This window comes from Strongylocentrotus purpuratus, unplaced genomic scaffold (assembly GCF_000002235.5).
Source record: "Strongylocentrotus purpuratus isolate Spur 01 unplaced genomic scaffold, Spur_5.0 spur5_scaffold_2, whole genome shotgun sequence".
Lineage (NCBI taxonomy): Eukaryota > Metazoa > Echinodermata > Echinoidea > Camarodonta > Strongylocentrotidae > Strongylocentrotus > Strongylocentrotus purpuratus.
Genome location: NW_022145605.1, coordinates 5,761,760 through 5,783,698, shown reverse-complemented (window position 1 = coordinate 5,783,698; position 21,939 = coordinate 5,761,760). Strand labels below are relative to the sequence as shown.

The following is a 21,939-nucleotide window of genomic DNA, read 5'->3' as shown; positions in this document are numbered from 1 at the left end:
ATAGTTCTTTACTCCAGCATAAAATTAAGATCAAATAATATTTAGTCATTTTTTCGACATAAATTCTGTAAATAATGATCACTCAATAAGAACAAACCATTTATGAAAATAACATTTATAATAATGGGTGTTTATTGAAAGCGGGCATGGATATAAACTTTGTTAACTGTGAAAGGGCAAAAGAGAAACGTGATGCATTCTGGGACATGAAAAGATGGCGCCGCCCATTGCACAATTTTCGTGAATAATTGATCCGGAATATTATACTTTTTACGTTCCTGTTACCGATTTCTCATGGAAAATGGGAGCACAAAGCAGTAAAGATGATCAGATTGGCGGAAGTAAAAGCAAAGATATTAGAATTATAAGCTTTTATCAGGTCAGTACTATTGTCCACGTCCATACCCCCAATGATTTTATTTTTACCCAAAATAGACCAGTCCGACTCGTGTGTATTTGTGTAGTAAAATGGAGTCCCAGGCCGAGGCCATGTGGCGCTTTTTCACAAGTGCGCCCATACTTTGGACCCGTGACTCGGGCGTTGAGACCTGAGAGCACCCTATTATAACGGACCAAAAATTAACTAAATCTTCAACAATTGTTGAAATAATGATCATAGATTCTATAATTTCAAATTCTTTCTTTTTTTCAGTTTTGTGGCGATTTTCTTATCTTCTTTCAAGCATTTTTCCTGAAAACAAAGAAGACATTAAATCTTTACGCTTAAAAAGACATTAAATCTTTACGCTTTCTCACACTCACACAGTTAAGTTCAGTTCAGTTCAGTTCAGTTCATTTTATACAAAACCACACAAAGCATGATATAGATCTAATCTGTTGCATAAAAAAAACTTTCACTGCAAACCGCTTCACAATAAAACAAAGTGCACGCGCTAACTCCGGGAAGCTCCAACACCGGCGCCGCGGGCGTCGGAGCTTTGGGTGGTTTCGTTGTTTCCTCGTGAGGGCTAGTAAAACAGCCGATTGGGTGATATTATCGTTAAATCTACAAAGGGAGTACTTACAATTTTTACATCATTGTGTGCAAGACTCCTCAGGGCTCAACTCCAATCACTTGAATGTATAATTTGAAGAAGTCTTTGATGGGAAAAAAAGGTTAATTCGGGGTACTACACCAACGACTCTTCCATGTCGCAGCGTTGATTCAAAATAGCGATGAGAAGGTACGCATGCGCGGCAGTAGACCGAAAGCTTCAGTCTCTATACCGTCGGTTGTTCCACTGAGACTACGTCTGGCTCCACTAGACCTCCGGTTATAGAGACTGAACGATCGCCTATGCCAGCCTATGTTGAAGATATCACGGCTAGATTTTAGCCGTTAGGCCCCTCCCACAAACATGAACAAACTTGCCACGGCCGTATTGTTATGCCCCCAAAATCCCCCAAAATGTCATTTTACCTCTTGCATATCCAATTTTACATTAGGCCTAGGCTATAATACATCGGTTCCACTTACTAACTTGATTGAAATAATCCGTTTAATGGTCCCTTTTAAGGAAATTATGGGTCAAAATGGACATCCATGTTGAAAATCTTGCAAGCCGTGTTAAACTCTCGCTGCCGTCAATCTCATCCCTTCTAGTCTACGCCGAAGGCAAAAATGATTATGAAGGAAAAACTGTGATAACGCCATTACGAACGTGTAGAGCTCTGTTTGTTCGAGTCGTGCATATTCAGCGATTTCCAGCGATCGGCGCTCGATAGCATGAATATTCATATTTTCTTCGCCACTGCCGCGCATGCGTACCTTCTCATCGCTATTTTGAATCAACGCTGCGACATGGAAGAATCGTTGGTGTAGTACCCCGAATTAACCTTTTTTTTCCCATCAAAGACTTCATCAAATTATACATTCAAGTGATTGGAGTTGAGCCCTGAGGAGTCTTGCACACAATGATGTAAAAATTGTAAGTACTCCCTTTGTAGATTTAACAATAATATCACCCAATCGGCTGTTTTACTAGCCCTCATGAGAAAACAACGAAACCACCCGAAGCTCCGACGCCTGCGGCGCCGGTGTTGGAGCTTCCCGGAGTTATGCACGCGCCAGCTGCAGCTGCCCACACATAGGAGCATCACTGGCTGTGTAGTAAAAGCTGTGCTTTTGATTCTCAACATTTCAAACACCACTGTACAAAACTCAACTGATTTCACTCAAAATCGGTACTTTAGGTTTAGTGACAATTGATGACACCTAAAGTGCAGTAAAATACATTTTTTTTAACTTACTGATGTTAAAAAGAATAATTAAAAAATTCGAATTGTAAGTCTAGTGTCAAACTTTGCTTACAGCTGCATCGGCATGATTGTGTAGAGTCTATGCGATATTGTGTGGTGTGTACATTTGTGAATGGGTATAATGATACCTGCCTCACAGCAAGCATGCAGTGCTAGAGCCCAATACGCATTAGCATTGACTCTCTATGCTTTGCTGGAGTGACCATGCCCAATGCGGAGGAACGAACTTCTGATATTTTCTTTTGATAATATTACAAGGTCAAAATCATGTCCAAATAGATTTAGAAGTCTATGATTGTATGAAGAAATCCTGCTAATATTTTTGCCAACAATAATTTCGGGAAACTCCGCTAATAATAACAAAATTGGTCTGGATTACGCTTACATAAAGTCTGGACATTTTTTTGTACAAAATACATGTAGCTCTAGATCTAGGTACCAATTTTTAGGTCGCCAAATTTTTTTCTCGGTTGAGTTACCTGGGAGATTTGAGCGCTTGCACGTGCCAAAGTGCTGTGACCAATAAATCAAAGTGGCACATAGAGTAGACAGGAGACGGTACATTTTGATTTCTGATTGATTTTGTGTTGTTGTCGCAACCCCAGTATTAGTTGAATCGATTGAATTTTAACAATATTTACATAAATTAATACAAAATGTAGATGTCATCAATTCGAAAGTGCTGATTTTGAGTGCATTCTGGTGAATTTTGCATGGACTAGTGTTGTTTAATAGTTCTGGATCTGGATGTGTACGATGCAGGGCCCTACTGGGCATAAACGCATCGGAAGAGAGAGAGGGCGCGGGAGTACATGTACTGTACATAGAAGGCTCTGTCAATACTCAATGGCCTTCCTGAATGTGCTGGTTGATGTGGAGTTAATGGTGTTTTTCGTCCAAAAGAAAAAAACAACACTGCTAAAATGATCTATTTCTGATTTTTTTTTTTTTAAATAAAATAAAATACCGGTGGCCATCTTGAAAAATAGCCCGACTGTCAGGAAAAATGTACCAAGTGGCCATTTTGAATGGCCATTTTGAAGAAGAAGAAAAAAAAAAAAAGGCCTCCTCCTTTCTATTTTTTAAAAGGCAGGACGCTAAACATATTTTTTTGAAATTTGGCCTGATTGTCTTTCAAGATCGCTAGCATTTATAGTATTCATGTAAATTATCAAAATCTTCATTTGTGATGAAGCTTATAATTTTTCTGAAGGAAGAAGGGGAAACTAGTGCTGTAAGTCAGGCGCCATGTTCGGGTTTGGTTCGGTCCGGCAGAGTTTGGCAATTTTTTACACGAAGTTGGTTCGGTTCGGTTCGGGGCTCAATAATATAACAGCAAGCAGCGTTAAAGCTACGGAGGTCGGCACTGGGCGGGCCCGACCAGCACGGCGGACTACTGCCCACCATTCCTGATGAAAATCACTGCTTCCAACGAATTTCACATAAAAACTGCTTTAAAGGTTACTATTTGTGAAGAAAAGTAGTACTTGCATTCATATTTCCGTCTTTAATCATGTTTTATTTGCAATTTTACAAGAATCATGTTTTCAATTTGGCAATAAATTATATTTTTGAAATATTTGCCGACAATGCAGAGACAGTTGTTGTCTAATGTAACGATTCATGGAAGCTGCCATATTGAATTTACCAATGTACAGAGTAAGCAGCCCAGGCTCGTTGATTACTGTTCTTATAAATGTTTATTTCTAATAGGATAAATAAAAAATTCCTAATTTTTTCTGAATAAATGAATTAGAATACCGTAATATATATTTATTTCATTATTTATATTGTAAAATTTGCGCGATATTGTTACTATAAGAACATTATTTTTTTTATTGATTGGGTCTAAGCCAACTTGTTTTGATCAGCGCCTAGTACAGTAGACACATGTATTCTTGTTTATAGCTTTCGATCTCGCCATTGCAGAGGTCATGATTTGGGATTTAAATGGCGTCAGTGAAGTGGCACCCACCACTGTTGAGAGGCATAAATCACAAAGAAGGAAAATGGGAAAAACGTAAATATAGAATGAGTATGACATGAAAATTAGGTACAAAGTGACAAGTTAATTGGCTTGTGAAGAATTTTTCATTTTTCTGCCGAACATCTGAACCAGGCCTTTGCGTTCGGTTCGGCGGTTCGGCTACAGCACAAGGGGAAACCTATTTAGAAAATCAGATGCATTTTCAAATGCCTTTTACACATTATCTCAGACTCTAAGGTGGAAGATCGAAAAAAAATTAAACAAATGGTGATTAGGGTATTGGATGAAGGGAATCTCGAGACCCACACTACAACCACAAATCCACAGGATGTTCTGAAATAAAACATTTGAAAATATGAATAGTAATGAATAAAACCTTTTAATGGTTTTTGTTTTTGTGTGTTTGTTATTTTGTATCCATAAATTATGTCTCTCTCCCCTTCTAGTCAAGCTGAGGTTATTTCAAAGAAAATTGAATTCTTCTCTTTCATGCAAAAAAGGAAAACTTATTATTATTGTTCAATACATTTGGTGGTGGTGGTTGTTGATTTACCTGACTGCTAAGAAAGCATAAATGCTTGTAAGTTAGCAACCAGAGGACCGACGGTTTAGGTCCTCTCCGAGGGACCTGGTAATGAGGATTAATGCCTTACCAAAGGGCACTGGCGCATTGCCTTGGTTTCAAACCCGGGTCACCAGATTACGAGACCACTGCTCTACCAACTGAGCTATCATGCCTCCTCTAATTGACATACATGTACACCTGTACATTGTAGGACAAACAATCTTTTTGTCATTGTGCCTGTTTCACATGTGCAGAATACTCTTTACTGGGAAGCAGTGACTTTATTTTCAGTTTGATTTAAACACTTTCAATTTCTCCCTCTCATTTGCTCAGAAAATAAGCAACAGCCAAGTACTAACTACAGGTCTGCTGCTGGTGAGTATTTTTAAGCATTTGTTTTATTTTCCTTTGGTAATGTCTTTTGTTCTTTCACTTCTCCGATAGAACAGAATCTATTTTTGATCAGACATGCGGTCTTGATATCATGGAATATTATAATTTACCATGGAATATTCAAATTATTTTTTGATGGGAAGAAAAGTGATTAGAGGAACAGAGGGGATGAAGCATGACAAAATTGGATGATGGATGTTTTGAATAGCTTTTGATTGCCCTTGGAATTTGTAGCACGTTCCCATGTAATCAAATTCAAAATAATGAAAACTTATCTTATTTAGTCTAAATTGTAGGCCTCTGATAATATCATATTTGCAGGTGATATAATTATTCAATTGCGTTTATATCGTATAGGAACAAAAAGAGTCAAACATGATTATACTGCTTTCCAGCCAATTCCAGGGATGCATTTCATCACTTTAACTTTTGAAAATTTTATTTTATTTTCAAAATGTAAAGTTAGTTTATATGTTATCAAAGTAACTGAGACATATATTTAAAGCACTGTGATAAGAATACAAATCATCATCTCCAGGCTCCGTCTTAATCATTCTCTTCTCTCATCTAGGACTATTTTCCAGAATACAGTCGCCCCCTGATTGAACGCATCTTTGGCTTGTCCCAAGAACCCTGTGGAATAGTATCTGAAGATCAGTTTGTGGAAGTTGTTGATAAGATTCTGGCACCAAGATCAGCAGTTTCTCTGTCCAAGTTTTACTATGAATCATTCTGTGGGTCTGACACCTTACAAGAGAAGGGTTAGTATCTCAATTTCAAAGCATTGCTCATGATTTTACAACACAAGTGCCGATGATGAATTTATCACTGTACCCTCCCTGTATAAAAAAAAACAATTTTAGGACCATGGCCAACAATCCTACTTAAAGGTAATACAATGTTTTTCGGTATGGGTCATGAATTTGGTTCAAATGAACATATTGGCCAACAATCCTACTTAAAGGTAATACAATGTTTTTTGGTATGGGTCATGAATTTGGTTCTAATGAACATATTGGCCAACAATTAACCCTGTAAGTTGGGGCTCTGATCAGATCGGAAGATCGGAGCGACACCCTCGCACCTTTGATCGGTATCGGATCGGAAGAGCGACAAAAAAAAATCGGCTGATTTTTTTTTTTTTTTTTTTTTTTTTTTTTTTTTAATGACGAAAATTTTCAAGTTTTTGGCTATCAAATGCTCAAAAAAAGTTCATGGCTGGAATTATTTTGTCATTTGGAGTTGTTGTAGACCATGTTTGTTGATATTTTGTGCCTTTTCATGACTTTGAAATGAATAATATTGGTCTAAGAGCAGAGGCAAAACATGCGGGCCGCCATCTTGGATTATAATGTAGGTATTTTTTTTTTTTTTTAATGACGAAAACTTTCAAGTTTTTGGCTATCAAATGCTCCAAAAAAGTTCATGGCTAGGATTATTTTGTCATTTGGAGTTGAACTTGTAGACCATGTTTGTTGATATTTAGTGCCTTTTCATGACTTTGAAATTAATAATATTGGTCTAAGAGCCGAGGCAAAACATGCAGGCCGCCATCTTGAATTATAATGTAGGTATGCATTATAATCCAAGGACCAAGATGGCGGCCCGCATGTTTTGCCTCTGCTTTTAGACCAATATTATTAATTTCAAAGTCATGAAAAGGCACTCAACAATCATTGTCTACAACAACTCCAAATGACAAAATAATCCCAGCCATGAACTTTTTTTTGAGCATTTGACAGCCAAAAACTTGAAAATTTTCGTCATTAAAAAAAAAAAAAAAAAAAAATTGCCGATTTTTTTTCCGATCATTTTAATTGATCGGCGATCGGAAATTTTTCCCCGATCACCCCTGATCGGATCGGTATCGGCGGCCGATCCGATGATCGTTTACAGGGTTACCAACAATCCTACTTAAAGGTAATACAATGTTTTTCGGTATGGGTCATGAATTTGGTTCAAATGAACATATTGGCCAACAATCCTACTTAAAGGTAATACAATGTTTTTCAGTATGGGTCATGAATTTGGTTCAAATGAACATATTGGCCAACAATCCTACTTAAAGGTAATACAATGTTTTTCGGTATGGGTCATGAATTTGGTTCAAATGAACATATTGGAAGCAAATGCGATCCTACCACCATCAGTGATCGTTGCCGGGATTGAAATCGGGTCTAAAGTTATGAAATTGTAAATGATAAACTATTTATGTTGTATAGCTCCCTCTCAAGGTCAAGATATCAATTAAGCTATAAAACAATGTTTCTTGACTAAAATCGACCAACTAGCTATTCCCATTTCGAAGATATATATCACAACTACACATTCTGAGATTTTCATGGTCGCAGCTACTATTGTGCGGCCGTAGGCGCTATTTGAAATTCATCAAGATTTACCGGGAGCACCGGTAAATTTGTATATTCAATATTTCTCGAAAGCAGAAATGTTTTAGGGGCTAAATTTCTAGGGCTTATAATACATCCACAGGGGCAGCCAAATATATCAAAATTGTAAAGAATCACCATCCACCCAATTTTTAAAATTTCCCAAAACTTTGTATTACCTTTAATGTGTGGAATCATTTGTTGAAGAAGAAAGGAGTGGATTTGCACCTTTAAAAGTTGGAAGCAGAAAACTCATGAAACCAAACAGTTACTAGTCCAGATTCTGTCCATTTTTGTATATTTGTTTTTTTATTCAATCCTCCTCCCTTACTCGCAACCCATACATAGCGCATGACCCCCGAAAATACACCAGCCGTCGGAAGGGTAAGAATGAAAGGACTGTTTCCATTTTAGCTTTGAGGGTGTGTTAGTTTCTCAGCTGATTGGGTGCGCAACATGGAAACAGTCCAGGAAGTAGACTAAACAGCTACATGAATGCTTACATGTACATGTAGATGTATATTAAAGCTTGAGTTTTTGATTAAATTTATGGACTTAATTTCGAGAATAACTTTAATCTTCAATATTTTAGTGTGAACAAACCCATCGTAAAAGTAGCTTTAGGAATGTCCAGTGAAGGACAAAGGAATCCTTGTTTATCCCCTGGGTGTTGAAATGACCTCCGTAATAAACAGGTGGGGGTTGGTTGGGTTTATTTGCTGCAAAGAGTACTCTTTTCCATCTTGGCAGTGGTGGGAGAAGGATGTCATGGCCTGAACCTCCTGTATATACATGTACATATTGTGTGACTGTTTGTTGCAGTATGGTCCTATTAATGCAATGTCACCATTGTTAAAATACTTTTAATGGGACAATGAGATCCAACTGAAGATGGATCATATACAAGTTTATTAATTTCTACAAATGGTTGCTATGATGAGGTGAAACGCCACGTTACTTTTATTGACCATGCACTGACATACGTTGGCTGCTTTCTGTGCTTTACTGTTAAAAAGACAAGTTTACTGTCTATGGCTGCAGATGTGCATTATTCTCAAGAAAAATCCAAACTCAATGACCACTGGAAACAGAAGTGTAATAAGTTTGAATTAATTTTTACCCTGTGTGAGAATTTAATTTGATGAGCTTTATATGATCAGGAAGTCGTGAACAGGCCTGTTGAATGGCCCTTGGCCCTCTACAAGACTTAAGACTAACTGGGCATCATCATAGGTAATTCAGGTTCATGTGTAAATGTTATATGTAAATTATAGCAAAGATTGAAAATGCTATTAGTTACAGTTGTGAGTGATTTTTATACATGCATGAACTCAAGTGAATTGTGTTTGTATCAGTGTAATAGCACAATACTATCCATCTTCATGTATCATCATTTTCCATCCCCCCCCCCCCTCCCCTTCAAAAAAAAATCTACAGATGTTGAGCTCCTTGTGTCTACTGCCTTCAGCCTCTTCCTTGTCTCCTGCGAGGTTTCCCTGGAGGCTTCACCCCTGGACCAGGAGACCCAGAGGCTCCTGGTCCAAACCATCGTATCCAAGGAAACCAGTGGGGCAGGGCTAGAGTGGATGGAGAGTCATTGTCAGGAGCTTCTGGTGGGGATGCACCAGTGGTTTGTGGCCCAGGTCAACCCCTCTGATGATGTAGATTCAGTAAGTATCACTACTGACATTTCAAGTGAATAGTTGACATGTATTTAAATTGTTGCATATGCATCCAATGTTGCCCACTCATGTTCTACTAAGTTTTAAAGCCACACTGTACTTCTTGTAGCTTCTTGCTCCCTCCATATAGAAAACAATTCCTAATCGGTGAACATTGTTCCCCATGATCTTCTGTTTCTTAAATTAATTGGCGAGAAGCTACCTTTAAATGACCTTGCTGGTTGGTCTAATCCCTCCTAGCCTAAAGCTATGGTCACAAATCTGAGCAGCGACCGACCGATCAGTAGCCTGCTCGGTCGCTGCTGGAATTTAGGCATCGCCCAGCAATTAGGTCGGTGCCGACCGGCGACCGCCCAGGCACCGAGCGTATTTTGGGCGGCGAGTGAAAAGTGAGCAGGCGCCGCCCAAATTTTAACTCCGCGCTAAAACTTCAGCGGCGACCGATCGATGCCCTAAAAACGAGCGATGCCTGGGCGGCCGCCGCTCGGTGGCCGAGCAGCCGCCGGGCAGAATTGGTTAAAAACTCGCCGCTCGGCCGCCGAGCAGGCAACTTTTGGGTAATGTGACCATAGCAAAACTAGTACAGCCGGCCTTTAAAACAGCTTTTATAGATAAACTATAGAAAGATAGTAATTGGTTTTGGTGTGAAATTTAACCTGCATAATTGGGCGAGAGGTTAAAAATGAAATGTAATCTGGGAATAGCATCTACATGGTTTATTGTCTCTGATTCTTCATTCAAGGCAAAGGCAACGGCAGCGGCAACAGAATACACCTTACCAGACCATGAGGGCGCCCTACTCTCTATCGGTATGTGGTGGGCACTGTCCAGTAGTTTGCCGTCCATCTACACCCAACCCAAGTCCAACTCTTCAGCTACACCATCAAGTGAAACATCTAAAAGTCAGGTAATTAATATGTACACATTTATGTACAAGAGACTTATATTATTAGTATTGAAGTAGATAAATACAATATAATTACACTTACAATGCAATTCACTGAGAGAGGTTCATCAGACCTAGCAACACCACCAATTTATCTATCCAATACAACTTATTATTATGTATATAAGGCTTCCAAGTGGTACAATAAATCAGTGTACTTGATATCTTTGGCGCAGTACCTGGATAACAGATCAATATTGTTTTCGTATTGCTCAGTCATCCAGGAACTTCAACTGTCGATACAATATTGCTTGATTATCGAGTCATATTTTTTATTTTTTGTTAGTCAGCCTGATATAGATAATAATAATAATATTGTATGGCTTTGTTTTTGTGTGATACTTTATAATTATTGTCACAGCGAGAGCAATATATTTTTGTATCACTCTCAAAGCCATCCAATATTATATAATAATTATTGTTATTATTACTTATACAGCGCTGTAAACAAGATTTGAATCAGTTACTGAAATACCCTATTTTGATTGATCTGCTTGTTACTATGAAGGTTACAGGCAAAATGCCCTGGACTCTGCTGTACTGCAATAGAGAACATGGCTTGAGTGTCAACAGACTTCAACATCATACATTTTATGAACAAGAGACTTACAGTATGAGTACTTGAATATTAAAGTAGATACAATATAATTACAATTACAATACAATTCACTGAAAAAAGTTCATCAGATTTAGCAACATCCTCAAATAACCTATTAAATACAGCTCATTGTGTACACAAGATTTGAATAAATTCAGAATATACTCTTATTTCGATTGGTCTCCTTCAGGTTTCAGGCAAACAGCCCTGGACTCTGCTATACAGCAGTAGAGAACATGGCCTGAGTGTGAACAGACTACAGCACCATGTGTTTGGTTACAAGGGACCTACAGTACTCGTTATCAGCTTTGAAGGAGGGTTCATGTATGCTGTGGGCTTGGACACTGAATGGAGGTGAGTGAGGGATTGTGTACATGATATTAAAAGCCAAAATGGCATTATCGTGATATAGGAAACCACCATTCGATCGGCGAAGTAGCACTTCATTTCGTCACACGAATTAGTATCTTCTTTCCCATCCCATAGACTCTTTACACAAGTTTGCGCTTGAGTGATTTCCAAAAACAATAATATATATGACAAAAGATAGATCGCCTTTGTGTTCATGTGGTGGTCCCGTTTCACTGATGTCATTTAGACCTACAGGCTTAGAATAAATGGTGTAGGTTTTGCGAAATTGTATATCCATGTTTACTTTGAATGTCGATGGTGTAGGGAGGGGGGGGGGGGAGGCGATGTGGGATGTGGGAAACGGTGATCCTGGCACATAAATCTTGTTTTCTCCATGATATAGCAGGCACTCTAAGAATTGTCCATGATGATTTCAGCTTATAAATGTAAATGCAATATTCCCCAAAATAATTGATATCTGTATTTTTGTGTCTATTTTTTCCTGTGCCATAGAGAGGGTACAGTACCATGGGGAGGTTCTAGCTGTGTTGCTATACGACTGGCTCCAGATTACAGTATTGTTGAAGGTACATCCTCCAAGTACATTTCACCTCTAGTTTTAAAAGATAAAGAATTCCTTCAATTTACATGCACCTGCTGTTTTATTCCAGTATGGAAGTTAGTGACTCTCTGGCTCTCAGCAGCAGTAAAGTTTAATGCATTAGCTTTACATCTTCAAATTAGCAACGTATTATATCTACCGGTATCTTTATTTGAAATGAAATCAGAGTAATGAGTTTTTAAGCCCCACTGTACTACTTATAGCTACTTGCTCCCTCTATATAGAAAACTTCCCCAATTGGTGCCTGTTGGTCCCCCCATGATCTTCTTTTTCTTATGTTAATTGAGAGCTGAGTTGATGAGATTGCAACCTGTCAGTGACCTCTCTGGGTGGTCTAATCCCTTCTGGCTGAGCTAGTACAGACGGCCTTTAAGATATACAGTTTTAAAAACATATTTTAGAATGGAGAAATGGGCTTGTACAAGTTGGCCAATCAATTAATAATTTTGAGTTTAACACATTGCATATGCAAGGATTGAAAATTGAAATTCATAGCACACTGCAGCTGGCAATAATCAGATGGATGTTGGTCCATATTATAATATCTTGTCATTTTTTAGAGGGGGAGTACATGGTTCTGTTCAACGAGAAATCCCGCAACCTGCCAAAAGGACTGTTCATTGGTCGAGACCCCAAGAGGAGGCTACTATCTATAACAGAAGGTCTTCAGTCCATGACCCATAAAGGATTGACCGCCAACATCACCAATGCAGAGGTCAGTCAGAAAACATATGTTGCCATTAGCATTGATTCCAAGTACAAGTTTGCAGACAACCCATTTATAAAACACATGTTTTCAATTTACCATGTGCTTCAGTGGGATGTCGTTGAACTTGAAGCTGCGACGGTTTCAATTAATGATGCCCAGCTATTTACCTTGAACTGAATTGTTAATTTATATAAGATCATAGCAGTGTCGTCCCGCAAGTCCCGTAACACATTTTTTTTTTTTATTAATAGAAATACAAAATGTAAGCAGTATTGCAAAAGAAAACAAAGAACAGCAACATACACAAGGTTCATGTATTGAAAGGTGACCTGCAGGTTCAAGCTACACATGGATATTCATTGTTGTAAAATAAGCCGTAGAGTTATCACAGACATAATGATGATAGAATAAATACATCTAGATGATTAAAACTTACAGTTGACCTGCACACCTGTAAGATACATATCTACAGAGCATGGCAGACTAAGGAAATAGATGTTGTGTACATACAATTCAAATAGGTGATTTGTGAGTGATTATGTGGGTTTTTAAAGAGTAGATAATAATCATAGAAAATTTGCAAAGCAACCAAATTGCAATATATCTCTCAGACTAATCAGTGCATTTGAAAACAATGGCAAATATGGAAAATTGCTTTGGCAAAAAGTGGAAATGTCAGTGAAACTGAACTGTTTTTTAATCATGCTCAAAACATTACTTTTGATTGAAGGTATGGGGCTGTGCCAGCTCAGATGTGAAACGAGAACAAGCCAAACAGAAGAAGACTGAGCGCAAAGATACCGAAAGAAATGCCAAGGTATTTATTATTATTACGCATGAAGTAAAAAAGGGATTAATTTCATGTAGAAAAAATGTATATATTGAACCATTCCTCTTTTAGCCACAACATCATTACCCTCAGATAGTAGCTTGAGTCCCCCTTTAGGTAAGAGTTAGAATCATTCATTGTCATCTAGCCAAGGTATACAAACATCCAGCAGTGACTGTAAGTGGAGCTTACCTTTTCCTTCCGACAGAGAACATTGAAGGCTCGTAAAGATTCGTCTTTGTCGCCATAAAAAAAATATTGTCGTTTGCCCTCATTACAACAAATCATAGCCGAAGATACATTAAATTTTCCTTTGTTGAGATCAATAAAATGTTGACGCAATGTCAATTTTAATGTTGTTTTGCATAGAAACTGTTTGTAATTTATCTGTTTTCCTGTCCTTTTGCCCCCCCCCCCCCCCCCCCAGGTCAAGTTGCCTGGCCAGTGGGAGGACAATCCCGACAGGCTTCTTCTGGATTGGGGCACCACCAGGTCTGATTACGCTGAAGCATACAGGGAGGATACGAAGCAACCATGATGCAGGTCACGACCCCAGGTCACACCCCAGGTCAAAGGTCAGAGGTCAGATGTTCCAAGTACTTTCAGTATTAGAAGCTGCCAGCCAGTACAATGAGAGGTTTACAACTCATCTTCGTCTGATAATGTGCAAGTGATAAGTATTTTACGGAGGATGAAGACTACTATGATGTCAAGTAAAACTATTTTTATATTGCACCTTTATAGTTATGTTTAATTTATCAGAGCTCTTTATCATGTGTTAGTAATTTAGTACTGATAGTTTATACATTAGTATGCCTTTTTTATAGTAAGTTTTTATAGTACTATACATGTTTGTAGATCAGATAGCAATCAATCATTACTTTAATGATATAAATGTACTTAAAGCGAAACTTGTAGAATGATTTTTTCATTTGTTTTCATTTTTTAGCTGGGGAATTTCAGTACCGTACGTTATTTTTTCTGATCTGAAAGTTATATACTGCATTGAACTTGCCAATAGTGACTACTAGATTAATAGATTAAATGTACTTTGAAGGTAGGGGTTTGCATGATGATGTTCATGCACTGGTCAGGTTTTCAGTTAAGCATGCGATGACCTCAGAAGGACTTTTCAGGTCGTTAAGAGGATAGATAAGTAGAGAGAGGGAGGGAGGTATTCTTTCTTGTTTTGTCCTGAGAAGGACTACCCCGGTACTGTAAACTGTTTGAGAGGGTGAAGACGAGGAATCAGTTATTATTCTTCCTTGAAGAGGTAAAGTCCTCAAAACAACTTGTCCATGAAAAGAGACCTTATGTGTTGCTACATCTTCAGAGATGCCAACCGTTATGGTTTTGCCGTATTTGTTCTGGATTTATTGCGCTTGTTACGGCGTTACAGTAAACAACCCAAAAGTTAGGGGAAACAATAAATAAGTACATTATAGCGTATGCTGCCTATCTACACATAGCCTCCGTACACAGCTCTGTATGTCGCTGCATGTCGCACGCATTTACTCACAAGTCCACTGAACATGAAAACGCACATGAAAACTGAATACCGAAAATTAAGAGATAATACTATACATTACAATACAAGGGTATACGATCTAAAATGCCTAAAATATTAAAACGTTCACCAGGGAAGGTTTCTTTGATGGCTCCAATTTCTCTTTCACGGAAATCAGTCATGAAATGTTTTGGTTTCCAGTTCATTTGCTCCCTCTTCATCCAATCTTGTATTGTCTCCAGTCCTTGCTTAATAGTAGCCTTCGTCTCATATTGGACCACAAACTCTGCCACTACACTGTATCCAACATTGGTCTTCACAGCTAAGAAGAAGAGAGGCAGGGCATACTTTGTTGTTTTGTACATGGCACCCAGTAGAATAGGTCATTGCCATAACTAGAAGAAAATTAAATGGAATTCATTCGTTCATTGATTCATTTCGGTTTATTGAGTCAAAATTCCATTTTAAAACAGTCGGGAGGCTGATACAAACATAGATTACAAAGTTCAAAGATATAAAGAAAAATTACAAATACATCAACATGGAAAACAATCAAAAATTAGTTCAAGGAACAAATTAAAAATAATAATAATGGAAATTTCAAAGTATTGCACATCATACGAAAAAAAATTCAAATTTACATACATGGATGATGAGGAAAAAAAAGGATAAAAATGAGAGAATTGACAAATTTAACATCTAGTAGGGACAACATAACAAACATTAGATCTGCTGATGACACAGTATTACTAGCAGAGTCTGCAGAAGAACTACAGAGACTCCTAGCTGTCAAAAGGAAAGTGTGAGCATGGGATTAGTACACATGAATCCCATAAATAAGTTGCCTTGAGGAACGGCCCTATATGTGACTTGAAATTGAAAGATCAACAAGTCTCTTGCTTTCAATTCAATTCAATTCAAATTCATTTTATTCTTGAACATCAGATAAAACATCAGATTGTACATTCATAAATAATTACGTTTGAACACGAAAAGGAGGACAACAAAAAGTATACACTTGAAAATAGGAAGCCTCCAGATTATTACATTGTGTGTACATGTCAGATGAAAACACATTGTATACAAAAAAATAACGATATATATTTAAAAAAAAAAAATAGAACCAGTACACACACACACACACACCATCTCAGAGAGAGTTATTGACTAACATTAACTATCATAAAATGAGTTAAGTATTTAATTATGATTAAGCATAAGTATTACAAATTATTTTTAACCCATAGCAGTACAGCATTTCCCAAAGGTCTAAATGAATCATTATTCCCTCCTCAAATTGGCATTAATTATATTATTATGTTGAAGCTCCTGTAGAGTAGACTACGACTCTTCAGTTCAGTTTAGTTCAGTTCAGCTCACTTCAATTTTTATTTAAAGTTGTCCATCTTTAAAAAAACAAGGACATATTTACAGTAATAAAAAGTATGCATTTCCTCATAAAACTGTAAATCTTGGAATAAGTATAACACATGTACACGCAATTACTTTAAACAGTCTGAGACACAGCTGTTAAGAACATCCTTCCTAATAAATATGGATTTGATAAATACATTAGATACAAGGAGCAATCTGAAGTGTTGGGTAGTGTCAAATACCTCGAAATTTCTCTCTTTGGACTTCCCGTCATACCACGACTTCATCCTCTCCTGAGAATCGAACAAATTTTGTCTGGCAACCTCCCACGCCTTATGCATTCTCTCATGGAAAGTACTCACATACATTTGCTTGTGCATCATCACACAACATTCTCTCTTTCAGCAACTTCAATGGTTCAAGTACTGAGTGACCGTACACCAACTCAAAAGAACTGAACCCAAGTGACTCTTGTACAGCATCTCGCACAGCAAACAACAACAACGGAACTCCCTCATCACATTGTTTCTCTGATTCCATACAATATGTAGACAAAGGCTCTCTTTGTCTTCGCCAATCACATAGCAGGTCACTCACCAGGAATTATGAAAATGATTAATAGCGCCCTTGTTGAGTTGAATTAAGGAAATCTATGGCTGTGGGTTTATTTGCTAGCATATTGTTGATACTCCTTAGCTCTTCCAAAATTGATTCGCTTATATGAACTTGTTTCTGTTCAACTATTATTAATTTAGCCTGTTGTATTCTCAGCAACTCCTCTTGGATTTGTAATTGCCTGATCCATGCAGGTCTCTGTGTTACAATTTCACGCGACTGATTAGATTGAGTACACCGAAGCTGAGGCTGAGACTGATGATCATCGGGGCCTGGAACATTGTCTCAAACATTCCTAAACTCTTTACACCTCATGGTGTGCTGAGTTTGTAAATTATTGGCTGAAGGAAAGAATTCTTGAGACAAATCATTCTGTTAGTTACCAAAAAAGAAGCAATCGTCAAACTTATTTTTCAAGAGAATTGATGTTGGCTTTAGTGAAGTGCCACTTAGATATATAGGTGTGTGCAAGTACACTTTAACTTACGAGATTCCAAATCTTCCATTGTTGCAAGCAGTTGATCATCAGTGATCTCAGCAGTCCATTCCTTACGAGGTGTGGCTGTCAATATTTTTTTTTTAAATGGCATCATTACATATATCATTTCTACAAACAATATTAAATGTAAGTACCAAAATAAAAAGGAAAAAGAAAGAAAAAAGTAAATGCAGTACAACTGTCTGAAAGAATAGTCTTACTAGTTTTGTCTGGACTTATCATGTATGCTTGAGACATGTGGAAATTATATAATTTCTAAAAATGAATCATTCAAATTGAAACAAAATGAAAGGAAGTTATTAGTTCAGTTTAATACCACATCTACCTTTATTTTCATTTATTTCATTTATTTCATTTATTTATTTTCACTCTCTTTTTAAAAAAACATCAAAATAATACATGTTTGTTCATTATCAACAAATAATAAAAGGAATTGGGGAATCATGAAAGCTAAAATTGGCTTGATGAGAATGATCCCTAAATAAATACTTAGCATAAACCAGATACAAACTTATTTTATATAAAAAAAACATAGTACATACATTTACAACAACAGAGGAAAGATAAAGATAACATAAGGTAAAGACAGTTACAGGAAGATAAGAAGAAGGAAGTTACAACTTGAATTTTACATTCTACATAATAAATGACAATTTAATTTTGTTCTGCTTAGATAACCCTTATACATTTATTTGAAGCGTTTCAATGTATTGCACTGTTTTATGTCATCTGGCAAACTATTCCAATTTAACAGTTTGTTGTAGTTTAGCAATTGCAGGCAGGCTGGCCGTTGGACTCTTGTTCCGCACGGCTCGTGGTCTTGGAGCAGTTGTGCCTGGTGTCTTGTCCTTGTTCTTCTCCTGCATCGTCTTCCGCTTGTCACTAACAGCTGCAAGTCACTCCTTGAAAGCCTCCACGTACCTCTTGAAGCTGTACTTGTTGCAGGACAGGGGCGACTGGGACGGTTGCTCAGTGTCAAGTTCTGCTACAAAGTAACCACAGTATCCAAGAGCATTCTCCATCAACCATTCAAAAGTATTCCCCCGATACATCCCCTACTGTCATGGTTTGTAGGACACCTGTCCTATTAGCATTTTGAAGCAATATCTCTAACATCAGACCTTGTGCTGGTCATTTCCTCTCTTCCGCTTGACCGCCGCCACAGCCTGTGTGTGGACTACTTCAGGTAGTATCGTAACTCATGGTGTCCCGCTTCTCTGGTTGGCTTTATCCAAGGCTCTGGCAGGATCTGATGGCTTCAGGATGGGGTCGTTGTTGGGACAGTCGACGAAACTCCGGAGCATGCATGGCTGGATTAAAAAATCAATAGGGAAGACGAACAGAACCAATTAAGGTCTTGAAATATAAAATGTAAAATCCAATTAATACTTTACCCGCTTCTCTGCGTGTACGCAAAAAGTTGTCTTTGAATGCTGACAAAACACGATTGCGATGGGTCATGTCATGGGTCATGATGGCAGTCATATTACTATTATTAATAAAATAGAGCAAATTATGATCAGTTAACTCACCTTTGAGATTTTTTTCCCAATATTCTTGGTCCCGTGCCACACATCCTAGCTGTGGGTCACCTCTGGGTAGTCTCTCTCTGTAAAGTACAACAAAAACCAAAGTTAAGACTTGTGACAAGCATTACATTCACTATCTTGCAGTTACAGTTATGGGAAACTCCGGAGCATGCATGGCTGGATTAAAAAATCAATAGGGAAGACGAACAGAACCAATTAAGGTCTTGAAATATAAAATGTAAAATCCAATTAATACTTTACCCGCTTCTCTGCGTGTACGCAAAAAGTTGTCTTTGAATGCTGACAAAACACGATTGCGATGGGTCATGTCATGGGTCATGATGGCAGTCATATTACTATTATTAATAAAATAGAGCAAATTATGATCAGTTAACTCACCTTTGAGATTTTTTTCCCAATATTCTTGGTCCCGTGCCACACATCCTAGCTGTGGGTCACCTCTGGGTAGTCTCTCTCTGTAAAGTACAACAAAAACCAAAGTTAAGACTTGTGACAAGCATTACATTCACTATCTTGCAGTTACAGTTATGGGAAACTCCGGAGCATGCATGGCTGGATTAAAAAATCAATAGGGAAGACGAACAGAACCAATTAAGGTCTTGAAATATAAAATGTAAAATCCAATTAATACTTTACCCGCTTCTCTGCGTGTACGCAAAAAGTTGTCTTTGAATGCTGACAAAACACGATTGCGATGGGTCATGTCATGGGTCATGATGGCAGTCATATTACTATTATTAATAAAATAGAGCAAATTATGATCAGTTAACTCACCTTTGAGATTTTTTTCCCAATATTCTTGGTCCCGTGCCACACATCCTAGCTGTGGGTCACCTCTGGGTAGTCTCTCTCTGTAAAGTACAACAAAAACCAAAGTTAAGACTTGTGACAAGCATTACATTCACTATCTTGCAGTTACAGTTATGGGAAATTTAGAAGCATCTAGAACCATTCAAACATTTTATAAAAATTCAAGTTTAAGGAATTAAATAAGAAATAACATGTAAACACATTCCATGGTCAGATGAATGAAAATACACTGTCTCCAAAAACCCCAAAACTAAGAAATATATACTTACTGAGGATGAATGAGATAGTGGGGTGGGCGTCTGTCACCAACTCTGCCACCTTAATTTTGTTGCTCTTCAGAGCGTTGAGGGCATTGAGTACGGCAGCTGGCTCCATGGCGCCACTCTTATCCCGACCTCACGCTTGTCGACAAATTCCGCTGCAACAATATCTTGAATAGAATGGAATTGAATTTTATTAAACATATGTATACATGTAGAAGCAAAACATACAATAGAAAATAGAATACATAAAACATTCAAAATACTAAGCAAATATATGATCAGGACCACAAAGAAGCAAATTTGCTTATAAATATAATTCAGTCACCAAACCCACACATACACACACACACACACACACACACATACAAACCTTTTGATTTATGGTCCATCGAGGTATACGTGCAGTATTGTGCATTGAAGCCTGGTGAGTCATTACAAGCATCGCCTGGGAGACAGAAGGATTGTGGAAGATATAAGATAATTAGTCATTTGGAAATATCATTTACATTAACACTCATCTACTTTTTCATTCAACTATTACTTTTAAGTGTCCAAAAATATATTTCAATAGAATTAGACATATGCAGGATCCAGCCCATAGCCTGATGGACTGCAGATTCAGAATGTTAGGGAATGGTGAAGTGTTGTAAACAGATGCACACAAAATATTTGATTTAATTTGATTTGATTTTGCCACGACATGCAATTATGGATTATCATGGAATCTCAAAATGTGTTGTCCTATTGATGCAATGCCCAGGCTATTTGCCACTTACCACATACAACATTGTCCTGTTCTTGGTGCCTGTCTCCGTTTTCTGTCATCATCTTTTTGAACTGTCGTTCGATGACGGGGCACACATAGTTGTTCTGAACAGCATTAAACAACCTGGAAGAAAACATGTGGAGTTTCATAAAATCAGCTACCCGCTTCAGCTTTAGGAAATTATTTCCCAACAGGAGAATTAACGTAGTCACTTTTCATGTTGCCAACATGAGAGCCATTATGTGTTTCCTGCATGCAAACGCGAACTGTATGCCCTCCTTCACAGGTCTGCAATAGGAAAAAAACAGAACTGAATTTGATGCTGCTTAGAACTGAATTTATCGAATTGCAGTATAGAAAAAAACACCTAAACTGACAACCCCATATGATGTTTCACTGACATTATATCATTAGGGGGAAATAACAGGCATAAGTAATTTTAAATGTTAGTGCCTTGGTAAAATTTAGTGTTTGTAATTCAATGGCTATTAGTAATGTCATGACTGATGTACTCAAAACAATATTTTCTGAATGAATATAATAACTGAAATTTAAAAAAATTACTAATTTAAGAAGTAGCTCATGAAACTGAAAGGGATAATAATGAATGAAAAATCAATCGTTGAACAGCTTCACACTGATAATCATCAGTTCATGCATCAAATGAACAATGAAACATAATTACCCAGACAATATGTGCCTAGGAGCCACTTTCAGTGACACATACTGAGTTCTTCAAGTGGCACTTCTTGCATTTTGGAATGGCCAGCTAAGCCAGATACTGCAGCATGCTCCCGGTTACAATGTAGAGCTTGGTGTTGGCCGCAGTATCTGGCGAGGTAATCTTATGGTGCAGTCCTGAGCAGGTGACCTCCATCTCCTCTCCCTCTTCGTCCTCACCAAACACCTCCTCATCTGCCAACATTTCTTTTAGGCCCTTGCACAGAGATCTGTATGAAATGGACATAGAAATTACAACAGGAAATATATGACAGAAAGCCGGGTTAAAAAGCGGACGGACAACCCCCCCCCCCCCCCCCCCAAACAAAAAAACAAAACAAAAATAAATAAATACATAAATAAAAAATTGCCTCTGGTACCACTTCCGGTGGCAGAGGCATACAAAAATTAGGGTCATTGCACCGACATACATATGACATCAATTAACCTTGTCAGCAGACAATGCAATTGCATTCACATGGATCTCAGGCTTCTTAGAAGCCATTA

The 21,939-nt window shown here is 37.8% G+C and overlaps 1 protein-coding gene across 1 annotated transcript; it reads left to right on the top strand.

Moving 5' to 3' along the window:
- Window positions 1-188: 188 nt before the first annotated feature.
- Window positions 189-17,468, top strand: LOC100888336. The gene is made up of 10 exons (XM_003726242.3): window positions 189-379; window positions 5,145-5,186; window positions 5,776-5,965; window positions 9,029-9,261; window positions 10,016-10,180; window positions 11,008-11,171; window positions 11,682-11,755; window positions 12,351-12,505; window positions 13,230-13,316; window positions 13,756-17,468. Exons 1-10 carry the CDS (start codon window positions 302-304, stop codon window positions 13,864-13,866), a joined length of 1,299 nt encoding a protein of 432 aa, XP_003726290.3. The 5' UTR covers window positions 189-301; the 3' UTR covers window positions 13,867-17,468.
- Window positions 17,469-21,939: the final 4,471 nt, after the last annotated feature.

What these genes read in the sequence shown, in the direction of transcription:
- LOC100888336 (XM_003726242.3), top strand. Translation starts at nt 302, where the DNA reads ATGGGAGCACAAAGCAGTAAAGATGATCAGATTGGCGGAAGTAAAAGC. An exon ending in GAATTATAAGCTTTTATCAG is followed by an intron (nt 380 to 5,144) that starts GTCAGTACTATT and finishes TCATTTGCTCAG; the next exon opens with AAAATAAGCAACAGCCAAGT. An exon ending in ATACCGAAAGAAATGCCAAG is followed by an intron (nt 13,317 to 13,755) that starts GTATTTATTATT and finishes CCCCCCCCCCAG; the next exon opens with GTCAAGTTGCCTGGCCAGTG.